Here is a 22732-nt window from a genome sequence, read left to right as displayed (position 1 = left end):
AGATAAATCATCCTGCTTGAAACCCACCTGCCCACTTCCTTTTCCTCAACTTTCTTTCTGGCATCAGCCATGCCCTGGCTGCCCATTCTCTGCTTTGGCTCATTGATAGGGAATCTTTCCTCTCCTTCATGACAATTCCTGAATTTAACTACTTTAGCAACCGTGGCTCTCTCCCACTTTGCCATCCATCAGCCTACATTCTAGCTTTCTAATTGTGCTCCTATTCATAGGTTCTGCTATTCCTTTTGGTCAGCATCAAGGACAGTCTTCTGCCCCACACCCTGGCCAGGGAATACATCCCCAGTGGACATCACCGCAGTCTGTATGCTTTTATGCACACATCCTTCCAACCCCACAGCAGTCCCTCCCCGCAAGAAAGATGCAGCTGTAGCAAAATGCATCTTATTTCAACAGAATCAGAAGGATGCAGGTCATGGAAAGTACTTATTCAAAAAGGAACTGCAGGGTATCATCTCTCAAACATACTGATTGAACCCTTCTGCTTATGTGCAAACTCTGCTGCCCAAAAGCAGGACCTGCAATCTAAGTGTTCCCACTTTCCTGGAAGCGCTTTTGTTCCCCATACTAACACAGCTCTGCTGCTTCTGCAACTAGGTCTATTCCCTAACATCACATACATTTAGCTGCCCATGTACAGCCATACCTTGCATGCACCAATGTGCTAAGCTCACCGAGAGCTGCCTGCAGAACTGCTTTGGTGGAAATGTATCTGTACCATGACTACACTTGTGCATTTCTCTGTAGGACAGCAAGCTGTGTTAGGTCACTGCCGTGGCCACTGCTTGCTGCTTTGGCCACTGTTGGGGAGCATCATTGCATCCTCACCAGGACAGAGGCTTGTTCCTAGCAGCAGTACTTCCAAAGGTGGTCTTGTCAGATCCAATGAGAAATCACTGCATAGATTTCCTGTGTCTCACCCCTGAGGCATGTGGATGTAGGTGGGTTCAGAGAGTGGAGGGAGGGGCTGGTTGGGGCCAGTGTTGATCACCACAGCATCATTTTTGGGACTTGGGCCAGGCAATTCTGGATTCTCCTCCATAACACATCTCCCTGTGTCTCAGAAATGTTGTTCAGGATGCAACGCACTACTATCACATTTGGCACAATGTCCTCTTCTACACTGAGAAGGATGTACAGAGATTTTGCACTGTGCCTTCAGTTGCTCCACAAGGAGCTCACACTGCTGTGGTCATAGTTGAAATTTTTCTGCTAGACTATTATGGAAAAACAATAGGGTGCCAACAGCTACAAGTGCAAGGTGAAAGCCTGGTCTTGTAGGATCAGGGGCCAGAAGGGCTCCCTGTGGACAATTGTGGGGGGCTTCTGAAGAAGGTACTTTTCAGATTGTCTCTCAAGGAAGGGATTCTGCCTGCGGTCATATCATAATCCTGCCCAGGCACCCCAGCATGCACATCCACAAATTTGTATGTGGAGTTCAGTTTTGCACGGAGCAGCATAATGTAGACATATTTTTGGCTTTAGTACTTCTTACCTCTGCTTGCGGGGTCCAGAATCCACAAATGCATAGAATCTACCTCCCCATCCCAAAGTTATGGTTTTTTCTGGAGTTCTAAAATGGAAACTTCTCATGGCAGTGAAGGCATCTGGTAGTTTGGAGAGGATGGTGAAGCATGCAGAGGAGTGCAGCCAGATGTGCTTGCCTGGATGGCACATGACTCTGTGCTTCAGGATGGAAGTATTGCTGTGGAACTTGGAAGAAAGGGATCCTGCTTTCCATGGTATATCTGGGTGTGAAGTCCCTGTAATTAAGGAGTAGCTGCACCATTTTGTCATAGAAGACTGAATTTCTGGGGTCTTCCCAGAGCGCTTGTGTATGAAGACCTCTTTGAACTTCTTGAGGACATGCAGCTTATCTTTGCACTGGATTTGGGGTGCATGAGAGAGTCCTTTTTTCCAGCTGCTCCGAAAACCATGGGGAGAGGTTGTTGTGGCATGTGGACTTCATGTACTTCTCAGCATTAGGGCAGCCCTGTAGGTCAAGGAATGAAGTCAGCTGGTGAGTGATGATGGGATTGTAGCCAAACAGATACTGTTCACAGATGAGAGGAACTTTTCAGAATGCTCCAGGTAACCTAGGGTCTTGTAGAAATACAAACATCCTTCAGGGAAAAAATCCTAAGGGGTCAGCCCCTCCCAGACAACTTGGTGGGGACTAAGCATGCTGAGTTTGAGGGAAAGGGGAAGGAGAAAGTAATGGAATTTCCTGCAAAAGAGCACTGCTGGATGGCAGGAACACTGGAGATGGGCATTTAATATTACAACTTCTTGCTGCAAGTCCCACACATATTGCTAATATTTCCCCGGCTTATTATTATTTATATTCCATCTTTTTCCTTTTGTGAGAAATCTATAGAAATTGTTTCTTACCTTCAAATATCTTTACAATTTTTGAAAGTGCAATGTATAAAATAGTGCCATTAGTAATTTAATATTCTAATATTTCATATACATTAATGTATTTCCTCCCCTCCCCCACATTTTTCCCTCCCCCCCTTCTCTCCTTCAGAAAAGGATTATGGAATATGGAATTGCTTTCTTTCCTAGTCAGTAAATCCCATTATGAGAATCTTTAGTTCAAAGGCATGCAGCCTTATCTAGAAAATGGTATTGAGTGAAAACCATCAAAAGGGCTAGAAAAGATAAAGATATTAATATGAGCTTCTTTCTCAGAAACCCTAGTGGTAAGCCATAGGAAAAATCAACTAACAGAAAGCATTCTTAAAAAGTCCTCTGGCTGACAATGTTAAGAAAATGTGGTGAAAGGTACACAATAAGAACTTGAATGGTGAAATTGTACAAGAACAGACGATTGCATGGAGGAGGAACCAACTGAGGAACTGTTGTTGGTTTTGAATGAAGGTATCTGAGGGGCACAACAGTGGAAATTGACTATGATCAGTCATAATGCCTGATGTATGTGTTTTTGCAGGTGCAAGATTGCACCTTCCATGTTGCTGTATTCTGTATCACTCAGATAATGTTTTAATTAAACAAGTGCAAGAGATAATATTCAGCCATTACAGACCCTTAACATTCAGAAAGCTGCTAAAATCTGGAGTATTAGTCAGGACTGAAACTTCATAAGGAAGGAGAGTCTGGGTGTTTGAGTGTCATGATCAGACAGTTCTATTGACAAATGCCTTAGGTGTAGCAGTTCAAACTGTTCTTTGTTCTTTGCCCATTATTCTTCTCTCTATCCCTTCTTGCCCAGGCATGATGGAACTATTTGAAATACATCCTTTAAATGAACCCAGAATTCATGGGGATAGGACTTTCAAACTTGTTGAGAAGACATGGATTAGATACATTCTTATGAACTGAAATATGCTCTGAGTTTGAATAGATTTGTATACACATTTGAAGCAATAAAGAGTGAACTTTCACACATTACTTCTCTTCTTGTTGATTATTGTGTGTCCTAATTAAGTGCTTGAAAAAGATTATGTATTCTTGTAGCTAATTAAAATACAAGTGATTGTAGATAGATGTTTCCTAGATAACTGTTCATTTTTCTTACCTTTTTGTCACTTTAATATTTTGTACAGACATGGACATTAAAGATGCTGTTTAATATAATGTAATGAATGCAACAATTCTATTCCTTCTCTGTCTTTTTCACATCTTGGTTATTATGAGATCGGGCTTGTCTTGATAAATCGATACTATTATTTCTGATATGTACTTGATTACTTGAAACTAGTAAAGAGATTACAGGAACTGTGCAGTTTTGAAGTGTTTACTGTTAAGGCAAGCTGGCTTAAATGATGAGGGTGATGCAGATTTATAAAGTCAGAGGTGTCTCCTTTTTGTATCAAGCCGCAATGAAAATATGCTTTCACTTATTGCTTTTCTGGTGCAGCAACCTGTTTCCCACAATGGCCAACCAGATGCCTCTAGGAAGCACACAAGCAGAACATGAGGACAATAATGCTGTTCCCCTGGTCTTCCAAAGTAGCTAGTATTCATGTTCATGCTTCCTCTGATCCTTGAGGATGCATATAGCTGTCATGGGTAGCAGCCATTGGTAGTCTTATCTTTCATAAATTTATTTAGTCCCCTTTTAAGACATGCAAGTCAGTATTACCTTTTTTAAGGTTGCAGGAGGAAGAGGCCTGAATGCAAAAGAGCATTGATAATGGGTAATGATAATGGGTAAAGAAACAAGTTAGTAAAAACATCAAACAGAACCTAGGGCAGGAATCGCCAACCTTTTTGGACCTCTAGGTACACTTGGGAATTAGATGTTGTGGAATGTGCTCCCCAAAGAGGTTTGCCTGGCACGACTTTATATTTCTTTTGGCACCAGAAAAAACCCTTTTTATTTACCCATTGTTTTAAGCATTAAGGGATTTTAAATGGTTTTAACATCAACAGTCATATTTTGTTTTTTGTTTTGTTGAGACTATGAATGCTAGTTATTTTGTCGTTTAGATCTTTTGACCACTGGTGTTGAAGCCTGTGTTCAACAATTGCTAGACAATTGCTAGACAATCCCTATGGAATGTGGAAAAATAATTGTTGGTGCCCATGGGTAGCATGCTGGGACCTCCAGGTTGGTGTCATTGGAGGTCTCTGCAAGTGGTGCATTGTAAATGCTGATCCTTTGCCCAACATTGGAGGAGTGAAGAACCACCTACCGATGAACTGATTTTGAAAAAGATATTGGACTGTGCCGAAATGGACAGATTGACTTTGTCTCTGAAGGAGAAAGAGGATACATACTTCTATCAGACTTGGAACTCTTTTTATTATTGGCTAGAGAAACAGGACTATGCATAGATTTAAATATGTTTATGGATTACCATAAAAAAAGTTATGGGGGTTGACCCAGTAGGTCTGATGTTTCTGATGATTGATATTTTTTAGTTTCTTTTTGTTAGTTGGTAGAGAAATAATAAAACTTACTTTAAAAAAAAAAGTAAATGCTGATCCTAGGCTCACTGGTGGTTTGCCGCATTGAATAGCTAATGAGATTGGATCAACAATCTGCTATTCTACACAGCGCATACCTCTGGTGGATCCAATTTAGGAATCATGTGGGGGCTTTCATGGGGAAACTGGGAAAGGGGAAATCTTGTTGCAGAACTGAAGGATTGCTTGTATAACATTGGATATAGCCCCTGTCTTGAGTCTCCTTGATTATTAATAATGTTTGAGTTTTATAAAAACATAAAAATTACCTAATTCTGGAGAGTATTAGAACAGCTTTAGTCTGGATCTGTTTCTTTAGGTACACACAGTAGAAGTTTAGAGGTTATTAGTTCTGTGCTCTGAAAGTGTTGTGGTATTTTGCAGTCCTCTGTGTTGTCAGATGATTTTATATGGTACATTTTTGGCAATATGTGCATCTCCTCCTTGTACCATTAAACTTCCTACAATACTTAATTACAAGGCATTTCTAAAACAAATGAAAATCCACTTCCATTTGATCTGATGTTGTTATTCAGTGTATTCCTTGACCTAAAGTCACCTCTGACAGTGTGTTTTGCTTCTTACCTATCTGCATTATCAAGGTTATAATTTCAATCAGGGTTGGATATGCAAATGAGCCAGGCACTCACTTGCCCTAGATAGGAGATGCTGGAGTATCGTTAACTGTCTAATACTTCATTCATTATATTTTAGCCAGCATGGGAATCATTGTCTTTGGTCATCTCTGACCTCACATAGAAAGATGTTTACATGTTGAAATGTTGCTCTAAATGGAGAATGCTGGGCTTGAGCCTGCACCACTGAAATCAATTGGAAAAGAATGAGAATTGGAAGATTTTATCACTTATGAATTCATTATCTTGCTCTTTGCATGTGCTTTGCTCAGCATTACTACTTAACTACCATGAACTATGAAAACCACAGGAATTCTCCCTTTTCAACCTCTTTGAAGCCCTTTCAGGGCTTACCCCACTGTACCCCATCACTCTGCACTCTTTTAAAGATTGCTTCTTTCATTAATGGTATTAAAGCTATTTACTCCAATGTGTACCTTTCCCTGCTCATTTCTCCCCTCCTGTAAATCTTTCAACTTTTCTCCCCCCCCCCCCACACCCGCCCCAACACCTTACTGATTACCCTGTTGTCATTGTATGTCTCTTCCATGTGCCCCCTTGAACCTATTCTCTTTCAGCTCCTGGTTTCAATCTTCCTTGCCAATATCCATCTTCTCATCTACATAATCGATGACATACATTGTCTCTTCTTCTCCCCTTCCCACCCCAGTTTCTTTGCTGCTTTCAAATTAAGTGCCAATATGCTTCTTCATTCTAAAAATAAAATAATAAAATTAAATAAAATTAAATAAAATGATCATTGGAACTGAGGTGCTACTCCAGCTGCCACCTGATTACCCTTCTGCCCTCTGTGTAGAAATGTTTGGAACATGAGGCTTATTCCTCCTGCCGTGGCTTTCTCTTCTTCTACGCCTCAAGTAACCCTTTGGAGTTCACTAAAACTGTGTTCACCAGAACAGCAGATACTCGCCCCTTTGCCAAATCTAGCTTTCTCTGTTTTCCTAATGTTCCATGACTGCTCCATTTTTTAATGTTCTCGTTTGCTTGCATAATTTCTTATGTCCCAAGTTTCCTTGATACTCCTCAGCTGGTTCTTATCCTCTCTGTGTAATCATTCATGTGGCATTTTCTCAGAGGGAGCCGCTCTTTTGCCTCCCTGCGTACATTGAGGTTTTTCAGGGATTTGTTCCCAGTGCTTGCATTCTTCCTTAGAGGCTGTTCTGCATAACCTCACTGAATCCCATCTCTCGCTACCGTTTCTAAACGTATGACAAGTAGCTTCTACCAAGACATTTTCTGGGCTTCCAACCAATCTTGTATCTCCAGGTGCCTGATTGCTACTTTTGTTTAGATGTTTTGTCCCTGACTGAAACTGACATGCTGAAAATGAAACTTTCTATCCTTCCTCCTTTCTTTTATTTCATACTGTACACATTTGTCAGTATTGTCTTCTCATAAGTTGACTAGGCATGAAACCTTGGCTTATCTTGGATTTTTCCCTCTTTGTTGCTCCCCATAGGCAGCCTATCAAGTCACATTTTTTTCCCTTGTATAACATGCTAAACTATGGCTATTCATCACCATCCCTTCTGCCAAAATTCTGATTTACTTGCTTTATTTTGAAAGAACTGTGTTACTACTGCAGTCTTCTGTTCGGATATTTGTTGCTAGCCCTCTGCCTTTCTCCCTATGCCATTATTCAGACAATGTGATACTTCTTCACTGGTTTTTCCCAGGACAATGTATACCTTCAAAATCTTCCATAGATCCTGCTTGTGCATAACAACAGACTAGGGATTAAACAAACCATAGGCTGTTGGGGATGAATAGGAAAGAGCTACTTACTATGTGGTTGCCACTTTAGTAAGTAGTGGCAAGTAGTGGCAGCCTGTGGATAGCCCATTTATAAGTGGAACATGGTTTGTAAATATGGACCATTGGGTTATTCAGGAGCTGAACATCCTAAAAGTTAACCCATGATTTTGAGGTTTAACTGCTGGGTTGTTTTGGTCATAAACAACCCATTGTTCCAAGTTTCTGCATTATGCTCAACCAGCTGTGAATAGGCTGATCATAGGATATTATTAAAAGCAGAAGTGGCTGTTATGTTGCAGGCAGTGCTGCTTATCTCCTAGGAGATGCACATGCACATGCGAAATCAATAAAACACAGATCATGAGGCATGTGGGTTACATATTCATGCACATGCAGGAGAACTCTGACCAGTTCACAAATCACATCAGTCTTGTTGTGGGTTGTGGTGGTTGTTGTGTGATATAACTTGATTAACAAAACATTAAATGTTCAAGGATTTATTTGGATACTGTATTCTTTTTTCTAGTATTCCCAATGGATGGGTAATTTTTTCTTGCAAACAAACTTGCGCAATATAGGTAAATGTAGGCTAACTATACATGGGAAATAGCCTGAAATGTTTCATAGCCATAGTTCAACATGTAATGGATGCTTAATCCATTGAAATCAATGGCATAGAATAATTCTAACTATCTTTACTTAGACATCTGCTGTAAGTAACTGTGGAAACAACAGCAGTGTTTGATGATCCAGTGCCAACTGTTATGTACATATAATAAATATCCAAATATGGGATGCATGAAAGTGTATAAAGCTCACCAAGGTGACTATTCAACATTGTGGAGTGCCTTTTAGTTTGTGGTAACTGATATCCTGATTTCCCAGCTGTTCTGTGAATAGATGCTGTACCACCTTTGCTTTTGTAGTTCATGGAGAAGCTTATGTAATAGAGAGGCACAATTATTATAAGTCTGCTCAAGCATATGGATAAGAAGATAAAGAAATCTATAAGTTTTTCATGTTAATTTCTGGTGTCAACTAACTTCAATACTATTGTATACTTGTGTAATGAATGATTACAGCTGTAGTCCACCAAAGCTATATAGATTTGTGTATGACAGCACTAGAAACCTCTGGCTGGAAACCATCTTTTGACCTTGCTATCACATGCTGAAAATTAGGGGACAGTGCCCCTGTCTTTTCCCCCATAAGCACTTGAAAATTATTGGGTGTTACCAGCTTTATTCAGAAGTGTTATTAAATTATATGAGCATTTTTCCCTAAATAGAATAAATAATGTTTTATACACAAGGTAACTTTGCCTTCTTTCTCTCTCTCTTTTTTTTTATATAGAAACCATAGCCCGTTAATGAGTTTTGGAGCCAGCTTTGTCAGTTTTTTGGTAAGTGACCACAAAATATTTTTATAGTCACTTGTATTCATTTTCTTCGGACAACATATATCTGGTGGAGAATATATAAAATTGCCACTGGTCATGAAAATGGGTAAAAAAACCCTCATTTTTTACAGATGCCTGGAAATGCAGCAGTTCAGTTTAAGGCTGTAATTCATAATTTAGGCTTGGTTCAGATGTCAAAAACTTGTTCCTTTGAACAAATTTTTAGGCACTTTCCAATTCATGATTTGTGATCAAGGCACTAGCCATAGTGTGCAAATTTGGACATCATAGCAAACTATGCATGGTAAAATGAAGTCAGAGTAGAGTATTTGACAGTCTGGTTGTCATCCAGATAGTAGTATTAGCAAAAACTATTTTGCAGCACATCTTCCTTTCCCTCCCACAGGATCCAAATGCCAAATCAAGGAGAGGGATTAAAATTTCAGCATCAGAGTCGTTATGTAACTCTTGCTCTCATATCAGAAGTGGAATTGCAATACTGGCATTGTTCCTGGCGAGAAATTTTAATTTTGCAGTATACTGTATGGTATTCAAACCTTTCTATGTTGGGTTTCCTTCTCTCCTTCCCATGCCAGCATTTCTATGCATTTGCATGAATCATGCTGTTGCTTCAAACTCAGTGGATTAGGAAAAAGAGCTAGTAAAGATTGTGTTGGGCCTAGACTTAGTCACACTAAGTGTCTGTTCACATGGATTATTATTGGGTTATTTGTGGGTTGTTTCCCCTCCTAACAAGCCATATTCTGTGAGTTCAGCCAACAGGACAAGCCATGTTCGGATGTGTGATTAGGCAAATGGTGCCTGGCATCCAGCACAGCATCACTGCACCCTGAAAGACATCTGCTTAGTTACAGTTATAAATATAGCTGCAGCACTTTTCACGCCTGTGTTATTCAAAACTTTCATTAGAAAAAGCGTTGGGGAAAACTCATAAAAGTGGAGGTGCATCAATTCAAGGAGTTCCAACAGTGTTATAACTTGACTTGGAGACATAAATGTTAATATGGATATTTTTTAAAATTGGAGAATATGTACAGCTATATCTTACAACAAATGAATGAATTTATGTAACTTAGTTCTCTGTTTAGCTAATATAATCTGACAGCATTTTCAATTCAACTGTATATGAAGTATTTGGTTATGTTAGAAGCAGAAATAGGGAATGAGTGAATTTCTGCTTTTCATTGTCTTTATGGTTATTAAATTATACTCATATTTATGGAATAAAAAGGCAGCAACTCTTGTATTTCAGATTTATTTCATCTTGTGTTTTATTTTATCTCATGTATGTGTTAAAAGCCTGAGAAATACAGCAAAGAATTGTTTTTTATTTAAATATTTTATTATTCTAAATATACAAACAGATAACATAGATCACATAAAATTGCAATGACAAATACAACCAATATTCCATTAACAGTCACCAAGCAAACTACATTTTCCAACATACAGTATGCTATTTGATAACTTGCTGTTTCATAGCAATAATAGGGTTGTCCAGAGTTATTCAAACTTTTGATCTTTCTGTCCAGATAAAGAAATTCTGTTAACTTTACCAGTGAAGTAATGAACTACAGTAATACCTCAGTTCACAAACACCTCTGTTTGCGAACAATGTGCTTCGCGAACAGAAGTTTGCCAAATTTTGCTTCCATTCGCAAACTCCACATTGGGTGACTCTGTGCCGCCCGCTGAAAGGGAGAGCACGACATGAGGGGGAGGCATGAGGATGTGCTCACCTTGGTTGAGACCTTCCTGGCTCCTCGCCACCACCCCACTTTCAAGCCGGAGGAAGGTCCCTTTGCAGGTCCTCGCCCGGCTCTGGGAGGGGGAGCAGGAGGCCAGAGAGGCGGGCGCAGGATGGCTTCCCCGTCTGGGAGAGGGCTGCAAGAAGGGAGGTAATGGCTACTTTCCAGGGGCCGAGGTGAGGGACGGGGCTGCAGCCGGCCAAGCGGGATGCCTCCCACTTCTCCCCGCCACAGGGGGAAGAAGCATGGTGGCCACTTGACAGCCGCTTGCCCTGAGAAGGCCATGGTGGAGGCACGAGAGCCACAGTCCTGCTCTGCCTCAGCCCATCCGCTCCCAGGCTCCGTGAGGCGGCCGTGGCTTGGCTTACAGTCCGGGGACATGCTTCATATTTTTGTGGTTAAAAAAATGGTTCACAACAGATTAACCTTATTACATTGGACGTTATGGGAAAATTTTATTCAGCTTGTGACCAATTCAGTTCACGACCAGAATCGTGGAACGAATTAAGTTAATGAATCAAGGTATCACTGTACATCTTATCCATTTTTCTATAGGAGTAATAAGTAGGCTGCATTTAGAAGCAATAACTAATGCAGCAGCAATAAAAAGATTGTCTACCACTTGCTCATGCTCACTTTTAACATAGTGACAACATTAAGATACTCAAACAAAATGTCCATTGGATATGTATGGCTCAGATGAATCCTGCCATATAATTCATACAGGTTATAACTTCTTCCCAAAACAGTCAATCTTTTTCTAAGTCCATCATAAATGGAAAAGGGCTGTGTTGGTTTCTGCACATTTCCAACTAATACTGCTAACATTGGGATATATCCTGACCAGCTTTTGTGGTATCATATACCAAAAGTATAGTATTTATAAAAGTTTTCCTTTAGATGAAGACATGAGGAAATTTTAGGACCATTTTGAAAGATGTTACTGCACTGTTCTAAAATATTTACAGATGAACCATTTGTATCATTTAACTACTGGCCTAATATTTTTATTATGCATCTTCAAGATTAGTTCATGATATTTGGACAGTTTAAACTACCTTTATTAAAGGGCTGTTGCAAGGTTGCTGCAGACATTCTTGACTTTTTATTATTCCATAAAAATTATTAATTGATTCCACTGATTTAATGTAGTCACTGGTATTGATATGGGAACATTTTCAAAAATAAACAGAAATATAGGTATAACAGTCATCAGTATTATTGCTAAATGTCCTTACCATGACACCACTAATTTAGACCATTTTTAGTGCCTTCCTCAATTGTTGACAAAAGTGGAACTTAGTTTGGAAAAGCCTATCAATGGTTGGACTAATATGTACATCCAAATATTTAAAAGATCCATTTTTCTTTTTTATATTAGCTTTACCAGTTATAGCATGCTTAAATTTATCTGGGATATGAATTCCCAACATTTTTGTTTTATGGTAACTTATTTTCAAAGTCTGAAACCTCACGGTACCAGCTATGCCCTGTAACAACTTTTCAGTAGATGTTTCAGATTTGGTAATTGTTGCTAAACTCATTTTATATGCATGCACATACACATGAAGTAGAAGCTGTTAAAATATTTCTGTAAGAATTCTGTCAGGTCATCAAAATGAAAATCCAAATGTGAATATTCCATGCATGGTTTTGAGGAGCTAACCACAGCTTCATGCTCTGTTGGTAACTTGTAAGCATTGCTGTAGCAGTTGTACCTGAGAAGAAAAGGGAAACTGAGCTATTATCTTGAGCAGACTGGGTCTTGTATTCTGGAAATGAAAAATGTAGCGCATACTAAAATACCTTCCATCATATATGAAGTTAAAGAGTCTGTACTTGTAAACTCTGTGCCCCATCCTCACAATCTAGATTCTTTTATAAATAATAACATACAGTCCCTTGATAGCTGCTGATAGAGCATTTGATCTTACAAAAGCAGTAAATAAATAAAGAATAATAGCATGGGTAAAGTTTCACTTCTTGATGATGTACTGGAATGGCACCAAGAGCTCCATTTGATTTATCATGCATTCGAACCAGTTCCTAGTTTCTTAATTACATATAGGTAACATATTAGCTATGGATACCGTGGATGTCAAAATACAGTCAAGATGTTCATGTTGGACAGCAGTCTTCCCCAACCTCATGCCCTTTAGAAGTGTTGGACTATAGCTTTCATCATTGCCAGCCAGTATGGCTAAGCTGCTGTATAGTATCTTTACTTGCTGAAGTATTAATATAATGAGAAATCACCTCTCTTGAAAAACCATTGCATATGGAATTAGATTTCTTCAGTGCTGAAGAAATCTAGTGCTAAACCAGGACATGAGAGTTATTTGACCTGCCCCCTTAGTTGCGTTTGAAACTACTAGGCCAAAGGAATTATATGCTTTTGAACAGTACTCAGGCTGCAAACCTAAGTATTCAAGATTTATGAGCACAGGGCACTGTTAATTGTGATCTCAACAGTTAGATTAAGTATGTAATAATTAGAAGAATTCTTCAATTAATGTTATATTGTTCCACTGGGGAGTGTTCATCCTACTGCCTGTCTATACCCTTCTGTTCAGTGCATGATGATAAAGTTAGCATGTCCTAATTTGCTGGATTAGCTTTACAGTTTCTCTGTCCGTGACTGTTAAATGCAGTGCTCTTCAGTGAGATGGTTGTTTCTTAGACAGTGAGCTTATTTCAAGTACTTATAAAACAGTTTATATAACATCCTTTGTGAAATAGTAAGCAGGTTTAGATTAGTGTGTCACTTTATGATTCAATAGTCTTTATGTTTTAACAGAATGCCATGATGACTTTTGAAGAAGAAAAAATGCAGCTGGCATGTGAAGATTTAAAAGCTACTGAAAAACTGTGCGAGAGCGAAGAAGCAGGAGTTATAGAAACCATCAAAAATAAAATTAAGAAAAATGTAAGTGCTATTAGGTGAATGAATACATACTGTGCCAAAACAATGTTGTGCAGCCTTTTGGTTCAGGTTTGAACCATTGCTCTGATTTCTTGTGTACCAGAATTCCCAGGATTCATGACTGGTGTTCACTCAAATACACATCTCCATCCTAGCTTCGGCCTTATTCTTTACTTCTCTGAGCAGGCAAAAGCGAAGCTAGTTGTCACCAGCTTCAATTACAGACAAGTTCTTGTAATTGAAGGACAAAATCTTGACTCCTGCTTATCTGGACAAAATGTGGTGCTATTTAGCTACTCACCGTAAACAAAACTTTATTTAAGTAACCCCAGCCATTTTGTTGCTATTTATTGACTGCCTGTTGTTAGATAACTGGGTTTTTTCTTGCAGTGAAGTTTGTTTCTTGTTCCTAGTTTTATGCATGCCTCTTTTCCATTTGCTGGCCATGTAGAGTTGTTTGACAATGGTGGCCGAGTCCTCTGGGAGGTATCTACAATTCCCTACTAAATGAATTATATGTTTCACTTGGCTTAGCTTCATACTGCCTGGACCTGTGGAAACCTCTCATGTGTGATGGCTAAATAGAGGCTCCCGGTTAAGAGGTAGCCTTGATCTTCTGAATTCCAGGTACTGAGAGGCGAAGAGAGTTGTCGCCCCCCCCCCCCCGGCTACTATTATCCCAGTGGCACTTGACTGGCTCCTGCTGGGAGTAGAACAGTGCACTAGAGAGGGGCTATTCACTTGAAACCACAACTCGGCAGAGAGGGTGAAGATGGTGACGAGATTTGCGATGAGTGCATGCAGTGGTGTGCTTGCCTCTGCGCCACACACATAGAGCTAAACTATGAGCAGAACAACTCAACATGACTTGAGTCACAGCTTTATACAGACATTTGCAACATCATGTCTCAGCAGCCATGTGTGGATCTCTGCTTGCCTTTAGAATTTGGCTACTATTTCTCAAAACTTAAAATTGACAGATAAGAAGCTCACTGTTTGGTACTTAACAAATAATAATGATTAGTACAGTATTCTCTCAGCTAGTAAAACCTGGTAATGTTTCCACCTCAGTTACCACCACCTGTTATATAAATATATTCAACACATTCTCTCTGCAAAATCAGAATGATTAATTGTAGCTGGTAGCCCTGTTGAAGTGTCCTATTGTTCATGTCTAGCTCTGCTAGTTCACTGGAACTAGTGCAGGATGCTGCATAGGCTATAAATAATTGAAGCTTTGGCTCTCTTTGAGAATATGCTGCATTATTAATGCTGAGTGTATACAGTCTGGGCAGTTGGTTTAGATTTGCTATTCCATATATGTCCTAATGGGAAAAGGAGGAGAGGGCTCTGTTTTCCTATTCCCAATGAGCAACTGCATCTCTACACAGTTGCTTATGAAGCCAGGGAAGGGGTGCCAGCACAATGCTATATTAAACAACCCAACCCATTCAGATTATTACATTTTCATAGAAAATGGTTTCTCTGACACTGGAAGAAAGACAAAATGATATTCTAAATATCATTTAGATATTGTATCGGTATGTAAACAGTACCAGTCTACTTACTACATCACATTTATATTCTGTACCTCAAGGTGGCTTACATTGCTCCTTTTTAATTACACAGCTACAACTTTGGAGGTAGGGCTGAGAATGAGTGACTAATCCAACATCACCCCATGAGCTTCATGTCTAAGCAGGGCCTAGTTCTGCAGTTCAACACTCTCACCATCACACTTACTCTATGATCCTTTAAAACAGGGCTGCAAAACTTCAGGCTGTCATGGGGCCAGTTCCCCCATCCATTCATCCAGACCCACATTTTCCCCACAGCTGCCAAAGTAATTTCATTGTCAAGCTACTACTTTTATTCCCGCTTCAATAAAAAGAAAAAAAAACGTGGCAGAGGCTAAAGGAGGGTAGAGGGACCACACTGGTGAGTGCCAAGGACTGCATGCAGCCTGAAGGTCAAGTGTTGCTCATGTCTGCTTTAAATGATCTTAATGATCTTGATCTGATAGGATGCACAGTAGTATCTGCTTATTGTACTGATGTAAGTGTGGGGTATGTGTGGCCCTTCAGATGTTGCTGGACTACTATTCCCATCTGCCCTTGCAATTGTCTGTGCTGGCTAGGGCTGATGGAAGTTCTAATTCAGTAGCATCTGGATGGCCACACATTCTCTACCTGTGTACTAAGCTAGCTAAAATACAAAGCAGACCTTTTTCATTTAAAGGGCATTCTCTTGCATTGCTATGGACTCTGTGGTATTTGATACTCTACATGTCTTTCTATTTCTTCACATTTCTCACCACAAAATTATGTCAAACTAAGTTTGCACCCTCCAGAGTGTCACACGTGGGCATATGTTTGGTTCATATCATACTTCCAGAATGCTTAGGGGTCTGTGTTAGTATTGTGACTCTGACTTCTCTTTTGAAAGAAGATGCTTTCAGTAAGGAACTATGATATGGTCTGTCAGTAGAACCTTACCATGGTACATATGAACAATGAATGTGACTTCTGTAACAAGTGGGAAATGTGCAGTATTTGATTCTAATTATAATATAGTTTTATCCTCACAATATGAAAATTGTCTTTAGAAATGGGTATTGTTTCAACATTCTAGGGTTTCCATTTTTATAAAACTATCTTTGCTTGACTAGAAGCCCCATTATGAAGTAAACATTGTTTGTGTTAGGAAATTTTAAGATGCATATGACATTTCCAGTTTTCTCTCATGGTTTTTAAACAGGTTGATGGTCGAAAGACAGCCCTATCCATGATTGATCGATTGCAGAGACAGATAATTGTAGCAGACTGTCAAGTTTATCTTGCTGTGCTCTCTTTTGTAAAACAAGAATTATCAGGTCAGTTCTAGGTTCTAATATTTAAAAAGTCTTAATTTTTTCATGGCATTTGGTTGAATGTTCTGTCATTTTGATTTAGCTTAGTAGTTCTTTTCTTATGTGGGAATAAAGTACTATTTATTGATCAATTTGACTTTCAGTTGATTTTAAACCTTCTAGTAAATTTATCTTCTAATACCTTCCTGAAAGGTACAATTTGCTAAAAGAAAAACAAGCCATAACTTTTCCTATGTATTCTGTAGCTTTCTTTGTGTAGTTTCAGTACATTTTTAGAATGCCAAAGTCTATTCTTATGGGTTATTGCCTCTGTTAACAGTGTTGACAGAACCAGAAATATTTTTATGTACATGAATTATTATTATTATTATTATTATTATTATTATTATTATAACATTTCTATGCCACCCCTTGCCGAAGCCACGGGGCGGCTTACAACACAATAAAATACATTGAAATACAATAGAACATAATAATAGTAGTTCTATGTCCAGACACAGTGTTATATGTTATTGTTACCTTAGTTATTGGGAATAGTTTAAATATAGCTAGGTATATCACTCCACAAATGCTTGTGCCATAATAAATATTATTGTCCTTAGGGTGCTGCAATACTCTTTGAAGTTTTACCTGATGGTTTTCTGCATGTTAGTACTTTAGCTATGAAAATAGAGAATTTATATAGAGATGTTCTGAACTGTAGCCCACATTACTTATCTGTGGATATGTACTCCAAGATGATGGTGAAGGGGTTCCCTCTGCTCCATGCCTACTGCAGCATTGCTGAAGGAAATTATATAAACACTTGCCTTGTGATGAACTGTTTAAGAACCAAATATGCCATCCAGCAGAAAGTACTTGCAAATGCACGGTACTACAGTAACTTTAGCCTTATTATAAAGCTGAATCATAGCTATCTGTACAAATGTTTTATTGCAAGAAACAGCTTCATTGTCCAAAGCTTGTTCAATCTAGAGCAGACTGCTCTCTTTATTTTGTTATAGGCTATTGCAAAGTATTTGGGAAAGGAGTAAGAGTGATTTAACTATTTTATTGATTTATGGTTGTAACAGTCCTTCAGCGCTACTTAGTCTTGCTCTTCTGACCTGATTTATTCTTACATACTGGTTTTGAGTCTTTCAGCACAGCATTACATTGGATTCTCTAGAAAGCAATGGCAGTCTTCTCTATATACTGTATACTTACAAACGGCTTCAGTCCTTTTGTGTTGTTTTGATTTAAAAATCACATATAGGGTCTGAGTATAAGCATGACTTTGTGTTGTAAATTTGTCTTATCTTTGTCTCTAACAAGCAATTTATATTCCATGAAAGAGTCTTAATGGCACCATACAAGATTAAGGAATTTATTCTGGTATGAACTTTCCTGGACATAGTTAATTTAATGCAATGCAGAGAGTGTTCACCTCACATTGGCAGATCCTTATAAAATACTGGGGGCATGGGGTGTCCCTGTACAAGTGCATACACTCAAGTGTGTGCACAGTCAAAGGGAACTAAAATAAAACAATGAACAGACAGTGATGATTACATTTAATGGTTGCCATTCCCATAATGATACTGTGTACTTAACACTGACATACCTGTATTGAAGAGCTGATTAACATAGGTGGTATGGTTAAAAAGAAACAAGCTTTGTCATCATTCAACCACAGAGATAGTGTTGATTTTTTTGATGGATTGTACTTAACAGTTTCACACATTCTTGAGCAAAAACATCTGTGAAATGTCTTTGCTCAGGAATGGTCACCTTAAGACTATTCTTCTGTAGTTTCTCAGTTTGAAAAAGCCTTTCTTTTTTCTCCCCTCAGCTTACATAAAAGGTGGGTGGATCCTTAGAAAAGCTTGGAAAATCTACAATAAGTGCTACACAGACATTAATACACTTCAGGAATTATATCAGAAGAAGATAAATCGGGAATCCTTGACCTCCGATGCTGCAAATGATAATCATATTGCCGCAGAAGGTGTAACGGAGGATTCGCTAAACAGACTGAAAGGTGCTGTTAGCTTTGGATATGGACTTTTTCATCTTTGCATATCCATGGTGCCCCCAAACCTGCTCAAAATCATCAACCTGCTGGGTTTTCCTGGAGACCGCCTACAGGGGCTTTCTTCACTGATGTATGCAAGTGAAAGTAAGGACATGAAGGCCCCTTTAGCTACGTGAGTAGCTATATTGCAATGCTTTGGTAATAACTTATTACTGAGAGTAAGTGAACAGCAAGCCAGCATGAGTTAGAAAGCAGCCTTGGTTTCTTGCATTTTTTTTCTTTTTAAATGGAAACCTCTGCAGGGAGAATAGCTGTAGCTCTTGGTAGGTGTTATGCTTTGCATGTAGAAGGTCTTGGGTTCAATCCCCAGTATCTCCAGGTAGGGCTGGCAAACAGAATCCTGCCCAAAATCCTGGAGAGCCTCTATCAGTTACTTTCAACAATAGACACTAGGTGGATCAAAGGGGTCTGACTCAGCATGAAGCCACTTCCTATATGTCTAACATTATGAACAAATTGGTGCTTAATGTGCAATGGTTGACATGCAATAGTACTTTAATTGTACCCTATGAAGATTCTTAGTGAATACAAATACTTACACTTGAAGTGAATGGTAATAAAATAAGCAATTTGTAAGCTCTAACTAATTTGAAAAGTTTTATTAGTCTTCAGTGAGCTTGGCTGAGAATTTCTAGTTTAAGTTGGGGAATTTTAAAACATTTGTATGCTTTCTGTATATTGGTGGTGGACCTTATTTGAAACACAAATGGCTTGAATCAAAGCCCTGGTGTGGTCTGCAAGTGATAAATGGGACTCCTGCATTCAGGCTTCTGTATTCATTTCACTGGATAAGGAGGCACTTACGCCTGCTCTTATCACTTTACACAATTATAGTATCCCATTTCCCTTCAAATGAATTCAGGTAGCCCTGCAGGAAGGAACTTCTATTTTGCAGATCCTGCAGCTGTACAAAATCTCAGGCTTAGAGTAGAACACTTTGAATCCACCAAATCCCATTTCTGCTAATGAAAAGAAGTCAGTTGAAATGGTGCCTTTTGTAGGAATACTCTTTTTGTTGTTAGGAGTTTAGTCAGGAGTTAGTGAAGAATGTGTAATTGGAGCAATTTCTTTTTTATATTAGATTACAGCTGTACATCTGTTTTTGGGTGCTGACACATTATAGTCAGTATGCCCAGCAGGCTTTTGGGGAAATTGTATACTCCTAGTGTCAGAACTCCAACTTCTGGAATCAAAATGAAGTGTTGTGTTCTTCCATTCTACTTCAGCTACAGGCCATCTTGTTTATTCCCCTGCTCAGTGTTTTGGTAAAATGGGTTATATTCAATGTTAGTCTTACTTTGAGTAACCCCATTGTAATGAATGTGACTTAATTTAGGCTAACATGGGATAAGGACCTATAACTCAATCCTGAATTCAGTTTGCACACTGATTCACTTCACTGGGGTGGAGTTTCCATCTGTGCCAAGAAATGCATAGTGAGAACTTCCACTTGCTTCAAACCCTTCTATCTCCATATTTGAATAGACTTTTAGCTTGGAAGGAAGGAAGCCCTGAGCCCCTTTTACACTTTTCTGTGAATGAAATCCACTGTGCATTTGTCTGTAAGAAGTTCCCTTAAGGTGCAGCCATAGGCTTGCTCCCTGTGCAGAATTGGAGGAATACAACCAAGCATGGCTTAAGGTTGTGGCTGAAGATTTGTATTGACCTTACTGATCATGTAGCTGGTTTTCAAGCCATTGTTAAAGGCAGATGGGACATGATTTGCTTTTTCCAGTGGGTGGTTAGTAGCAACACACATGTCTGAAACACCTCTGGCAGCATGTATACTTCTGCTCTGCCTGTGTGTGGTGTGTCAGTTTGTGACCTTGCTTTTAACTTTCCATGCTGCTTGCTGTGATTAATATGTATATTAAGGTTTTAACACAGTAGAGGCCTGACATATATGAGACAGAGAGGAGAGTTGGGTTTCTAATCTTGTGTCAGCATTGCCTAATTGTAGGACTAGTTAATGTCATTATCTCTGTGTGTGTGTCCTTTCAGATTAGCCTTGCTGTGGTACCATACTGTGGTTCGTCCTTTTTTTGCTTTGGATGGCAGTGATACTAAAGCTGGATTGCAAGAGGCGAAAGAGATTCTTCAGAAAAAAGAAGCTGCTTATCCAAACTCATCCCTTTTTATGTTCTTTAAAGGAAGAATACAGCGCTTAGAGGTACTATAAGATTCCTCTCTAATGATTTGGTAACTGAATTGAAAGTGTTCCAGCAAAACATCATCCATTTTGAAGGAAACAATATGTACCCTCTGCACCCACCATTCCATCCACATCTGTCTTGCTAATAATGTAGCCAGGAAGGTAGAGTTTGGGGGGACGAGAGTAGATTCTGAGTGTTATTTTGAAAATAGCAACTTCCTGGTATAAAGTGCTCTAGGTGCATAGACTTTGCAAAATGTTTTGAAATCTCTAACTGTCCTTACAGTGTTTCCTTTGGCAAACTTAGAGTACTTCTCCTAGTTGGCTGCTGTCCCTTTGGTAGCTTTCATTGCTGTCAGCTTAGTGTCTTCCTGCCCCCTTGTGGGAGAAGAAATGAGTTGCTCTGAAGTTGTGCTTAACTGGCAGAATAAAACGACACCAGCATGAGTCAATTTACTGCTGGAACTTAGATGATATAAGAGGTAAAACAATTGAATTTTGCAGCTTGCGCTTATCTAGAGTCACATGGGCAAAATGTACAATATGAAGCAGCCTAAAAACTTACCAGCTAGTTAGATGTGAAAGTGGAAGGTGGATTGAGGTGCCTAACCATGAGGACAGAGACTGGAGAAGAGGATTACAAATGATTTTGAATTTAGCCCAGTTGATTCTTTTAGGTTTCTTGTAGAGCAGTATTCTGCCCTCCATCCCAGCTGTATACATTGCTTTGTTTTCTTGGGCTGGCTCTGATGGATGTGTTCAATAGCAAAATTGGATCTGTATAATTCTCAGCATATATATTGTTTCATGAGCTGACATATGCTTGAAATGTAATTGTTCCTCTGTCTTACATGGCTTAGCTGCTCTGACTGGAGGGCTTGAAAACATTTGGGCAGACAGATGACTGCTTAAGGAGAAGAGGGATAACCTATAATCTGAATTCATAGGTGAATTAGCAACTTTTTCTGAAGTAAGCAGTGTGTTTTTTATGCCATGGGATTTCAAATGATGGCTTGATGTAGAGTAGCTGAATAATTATTGGAGGCTTTTGCTATAAAGGGGGATAATTCTTGTTCATTATGCTTGTAGCTATCTTTATTACTCACAGGATTTAGTTCTGCCACAGATCTATACTTAGTACAGTGTTTTCATAGGACGTAAGCAAGAGCATCTGCATGATATTAAAAGTTGTTAATGAAATGTATTGTTTTCTGGACAAAACTAATTTCATACAACTAGTAGGGCCTTCCTAGACATCTCAGTTTTGACCTTCAGAAAAGATACTGCGTATATTCAGGACTTGATCATGTTCACTGTTGAAGGAGAAGCACCCTCTGAAAGCTTTTTGCTTGGGAAGGTATGTGGGTGCTTCATTGTATGACCCTCCTTCCTCCCCTTGGTGTTCTGTGTTCCACAGAGGTGGTTATGAGCAGCATAATGCGGCTGAAACAGGAACTGACATTGCTGTCTGTGCTAGTGGTGCAGATGATGCTTAGGCATCATTGTGTGAGGCAGGAGTGTATGCTGGGGCTGTTGCTGTCATAAACTGATTCACATGGGGGCCTGCACTTCATGGAAACTTCTGTGGAGTTTCAGGAAAGCTGGGATCATCTTCTGTTTATACAACCCTTGGGAATTTTCCAAGTGGTAAGTTTTCCCCTTCCCAGGCTGAGTGGGTATAGTGTGAGCAGAAAGTAGATTTGGATCATCTGGTCTTTGTATTAATTGATCTGGAAAATGTTCCCACTTGCAAGTGCTTAATGATGGCCAAAACAAGATGACTCATTTCCTACCCTAAATTCTACTGTTGAAATTGAAGGAAGCTTGGGGTAATCAGAAGTAGAAGGACTGTACTGTTCTATTCTGGTTCTGAGAACAAATTCCTGCCCTTAGAATTCTTTAGTGTATGACATTTTCCTCTGGCCTTGGGAAGTGGACCTTGGACTTCTGGTGAAGAACAAAATGCTTAAAGGCTGCCCAGCCCTGGGATACCATGCTGGAACAGCCAGCATGGTATATGTTGTGTGCTAGAAAAGAGGGCACCCTTCCAGCTGTTGCATATATACATGTAACATTGCGACCTGACCATCTTGGAGGCATGAGGACAAGGGAATAAAATTCTTTGAATAACCAGTAGTTTGGCTACTAAGTATATAACTATTTTATCCTACAGTTGTGTGTC

The 22732-nt window shown here is 39.3% G+C and overlaps 1 protein-coding gene across 1 annotated transcript in view; it reads left to right on the top strand.

Moving 5' to 3' along the window:
• TTC39C (tetratricopeptide repeat domain 39C) overlaps window positions 1–22732 on the top strand; it is a 44131-nt gene that overhangs the window by 7974 nt on the left and 13425 nt on the right. The window contains exons 2-6 of the mRNA XM_044424106.1: window positions 8718–8766; window positions 13330–13458; window positions 16213–16327; window positions 18156–18510; window positions 20400–20568. Coding sequence (XP_044280041.1) covers window positions 8718–8766; window positions 13330–13458; window positions 16213–16327; window positions 18156–18510; window positions 20400–20568 — 817 coding nt within the window. The remainder of the gene's footprint in view (window positions 1–8717; window positions 8767–13329; window positions 13459–16212; window positions 16328–18155; window positions 18511–20399; window positions 20569–22732) is intronic.

The sequence above is a fragment of the Varanus komodoensis genome, unplaced genomic scaffold (assembly GCF_004798865.1).
Source record: "Varanus komodoensis strain SLA01 unplaced genomic scaffold, ASM479886v1 scaffold14_1, whole genome shotgun sequence".
Classification (NCBI taxonomy): domain Eukaryota; kingdom Metazoa; phylum Chordata; class Lepidosauria; order Squamata; family Varanidae; genus Varanus; species Varanus komodoensis.
This window is presented reverse-complemented; position numbering and strand designations above follow the sequence as displayed.